The 3730-nt window shown below is 57.1% G+C and overlaps 1 protein-coding gene across 2 annotated transcripts; it reads left to right on the top strand.

Moving 5' to 3' along the window:
* The first annotated feature begins 469 nt into the window (after positions 1-469).
* Positions 470-3411, top strand: Aqp6 (aquaporin 6). 2 transcript variants are annotated; one of them, XM_004863003.4, is made up of 4 exons: positions 472-1067; positions 1767-1925; positions 2165-2245; positions 2913-3411. In XM_004863003.4, exons 1-4 carry the CDS (start codon positions 675-677, stop codon positions 3108-3110), a joined length of 831 nt encoding a protein of 276 aa, XP_004863060.2. In that variant the 5' UTR covers positions 472-674; the 3' UTR covers positions 3111-3411. The 2 variants fall into 2 exon arrangements, with proteins under 2 accessions (XP_004863061.2, XP_004863060.2); XM_004863004.4 differs by lacking the exon at positions 1767-1925 and having other exon boundaries at positions 470-1067.
* The last annotated feature ends 319 nt before the right edge of the window (positions 3412-3730 follow it).

Raw genomic sequence — 3730 nt, forward strand, 5'->3', positions numbered from 1 at the left:
CCCTGTGTGGCATCTGGCACAAGGTCAGTAGCTCCACTGTCCCCCTCTGTGCCCTCCCAAGCTCACATCCTTAGTAGAGTTGGCTGTTCACATCTGCATTCTGTGAGTGGGGTTTTTAGGTGGAAATGCAAGAGAGAGCTTAATTTCACATCTGAGCTTATGGGGTGGAGAATCGGCTTAGCCTATTTGGAGGCAGAGCCTGGAGACAGAGGGGGTTGGGAGAGCTGGAGCCCTCGAAGCAGGCGTTGGACCTGGGTCTCTGATCATGCCCTGCCTTCCCTGTGCCTGCAGCCCTCAGGCTAGACCTCTGTGGATAGCAGGAGTTGGGCCGGTTGGGGTTGGTCGTGGCTTGGAGAACCTCCTGGGAGGTTCCAGCTCAGCTCCCAAGGATGCTGCCTTACCCACCCCCCCATCAGGTGAGCTCAGGGTGAAGCAGGCACGTGAGCACCAGCCCTCCCACAGTGCCCTCCGCCCACCCAGATGTGCATAACCCCACTGCAGGCCGTGTCCTGCCATTGTGACCAGCTCCTTCCTTCCTCAGGACAGCAGCGCTGTGGAAGACCTGCAAGTGGGACCGGTGAAGCCTCCACGTTAGGCAGTGACAAGAGACCAGGGGAGGCAGAAGAGACCCCTCAAGAAAAGAAGGTGACAGCCAGGGTACCAGGCACGAGGACATGGAGCCAGGGCTGTGGAGCGGGGCCAGCAGGCTGGTGTGCCGGCTCTGGACATCGGTCAGCAAGGCCCTGTTCGCCGAGTTCCTGGCCACAGGACTGTATGTGTTCTTCGGAGTGGGCTCCATCCTACGCTGGCCCTTGGCACTTCCCTCTGTGCTGCAGGTCGCCATCACCTTCAACCTGGCCACAGCCACGGCAGTGCAGGTCAGCTGGAAGACCAGTGGAGCGCATGTCAACCCTGCTGTGACGCTGGCCTTCCTTGTGGCCTTCCACATCTCCCTGCCCCGGGCTATGGCCTACGTAGCTGCCCAGCTGGCAGGGGCCACTGTGGCGGCTGCCCTGCTTTATGTGCTCACTCCTGGAGACGTCCGAGGGACCCTTGGGATCAACTTGGTAGGTGCAAGGAGGGGCACCTGTCAGGGCCAGGAAGAGGGACTCCAAACAGGAGGCAAGGGTGGAGGGCCAGACCTGAGGAGAGGAGACTCAGGAAGCAAGAGTTCAGTCACAAACTCCACACCTGTTCCCAGTAGGCCCTGGGACCCAGGGGAATCAGACTCTGGCTTTACCAAGGCAGATCAGCAATGGGAGTGTGACGTGAGAACAGGCGGAGAAGGGAGAAGGACCAGACGTCTAAGGACAGGCAGAGCCAGAAAAGGGCTGGGACTGTGGGTGGCGGAAGCGGCTCCTGCAGGCACTTGTTTCCTCCTCAAGCTGTGCCCCGGGCCCTCTGCTTCTCCGTTTTGCCCAGGTCCCGCCCTTCCCAAGTGCCCTGAGACCTGCCTCACTACCCCCTCCCCAGCCCCTAGTCAGCTCTGTTCCACCTGCTTCCCGCATCTCTTTCCACTCCTGCCTGCTGGTCTCCTCCCATTCTACCCTCAAACATGCACCCCCAGCGTCTCGAGCCTTCTCTTTCCTCCCAGTCCTGAGGTTCTGTGTCCACTCCTGGATCACTGGCCCCAGTCAACCAGTGGGGCAGGAGAGGTGCCACGCACTTCTTCAGGGAGCCAGTATTCTGGGGTGATACGAACCTAGGGGTTCACCGTCCTGTGGGCAGAGCCCGTGTCCACTCCTGCATATCCCCACTCTGCCAAGGTCCAGAACAGCACCTCGACTGGCCAGGCAGTGGCCGTGGAGCTGGTTCTGACTCTGCAGCTGGTGCTCTGTGTCTTTGCTTCCACGGACAGCCGTCACACTGTGGGTTCCCCGGCCGCCATGATTGGAACCTCTGTGGCACTGGGCCACCTCATCGGGGTAAGAGGGGACACCACGCACTTGCACACACTGGAGCCCTTTCCGGGGAACTCTTGGGGCCCTGAAGACCAGGAAGTTTCTCTCCCTGAGTCCCTCATGCCTTGGAGTGGAGATAGTGCCCCATACCTCATATCCCAGGGCCAGGATATGATGCAGTAAAGTGGGGCTGGGGGAAGGGAGCTGTACCCTCCCCGGCTCCTCAAGCCTCCTCATAGCCTGACCCTGCACTCACTCCCCAGATCTACTTCACTGGCTGCTCCATGAACCCAGCCCGCTCCTTTGGTCCTGCAGTCATCATTGGCAAGTTCACAGTCCATTGGGTAAGACCCTCTACTGGCCGCCATGGGGAAGGAAGAAGGTCTAGGCAGAGACAACGGACCCAGTGGATTTTACTAGTGTGGGTCCATAGAGACTTGGGGAGACAAGCCCCACCCCAGACCATCAGACCTGGGAGTGGGGGTTTCCCCACGCTCAGAAGGCTAGTGTGGTTTCCTTTCTTGTACTTCCTTTCTTTCTACCTCCAGTAGCCCATGGTACCCAGTGAACTAGGGAGAAATGGGCCAGGGCAGGAGCTGTAGCCTTGGGCCAGGCTTTCTGTTCTGGCTACTTCCTTCTTCACTTTCTCCAGCTGGACCAATTTTCAAACTTGAATAAGGAAAAAGACACACAGAAATAGACACACATACCAGCAGAGACAGAAACAGCAGTAGCCAGAACTTGGCTAAAACAGGGGAAGTGAGAGGGAAGGCAGGAGCTGGAGAGGAGACTGGCCTTCCTCGGCCCTGCCATGGCTTCGAGCCTGGCTGCACAGAAGGCAAGGTCCCATAAAGGTCCTCGTAGGCTCAGGAGGTAGTTCTCAACTTACCATCTTGGAGGCAGTTCGGGAGCTCCCAGGAGACTAAGTCAGCGCTAGGGAAGTGGGCAGGGTCCCGAAGCACCCTACAAGTCTGACGGCTCATGGATGGGTGCCTGCTTCTGTCTCCTCAGATCTTCTGGGTAGGACCCCTGACAGGGGCTGTGCTGGCTTCGCTGATCTACAACTTTATCCTGTTCCCTGACACCAAGACTCTGGCCCAGCGACTGGCCATCCTCACAGGCACCACCAAGGTGGAGAAAGTAGTAGAGGTGGAGCCTGAGAAGAAAGACTCCCAAGGCAGTTCAGGGGAAACTGAAGTGAGCGTGTGAGATACCATAGCCCTTGCAGAGAGGAGCCCTGCAGGTGGGCAGTGTGCCTTGTATGACCCGACTCATGGCTTTCCTGGTGAGGGGACTGGAAGCAGGGAGCAGGAGGCTTGGTCTCTTGTTCTACAGAGTGGGCTGGGTTGGGGGGCTGCCAATCCCTAGCCCTGGCGTTACATTTCTTTCCTTTTTTAAAATGGTAATGGCGATGGAACCTAGAGCCTCACTCAAACTAGGCAAGGATGTTACCACTGAGCCCTTTTTATTTTGAGATATATTTTGAGATAAAGTCTTGCTAAGTTGTGCATGCTGGCCTGGAACTCACCATCCTCCTGCCTCAGCCTCCTGAGTAACTGGGATTATAGGCATACCACACATGCTTGTCTTCTACATTTATAGGTCAAATAAATCTTGGAGTAAATCTGTCTAGTTTCCTTCCCCTAGACCTTCCCCATTTCCTAATGGGACAGAACAGAGAGGGGTACTGGTCTTTGTGATGCTCTCCCTTTCTTATGCCCAGCTAGACTCAGTGGGGGTTCTGGTCCTCTAGATCCTTGTCTTAGGGGAAAGGAATTAAAGCCCTGGCAGCTGCTCTTCTTGGGCTCTAACCAGGGGACCTTAAAGAA

Source organism: Heterocephalus glaber, unplaced genomic scaffold (genome assembly GCF_053883595.1).
Source record: "Heterocephalus glaber isolate CG9 unplaced genomic scaffold, H.glaber_assembly_v1.0 deba00001733, whole genome shotgun sequence".
NCBI classification, from domain to species: Eukaryota; Metazoa; Chordata; class Mammalia; order Rodentia; family Bathyergidae; genus Heterocephalus; species Heterocephalus glaber.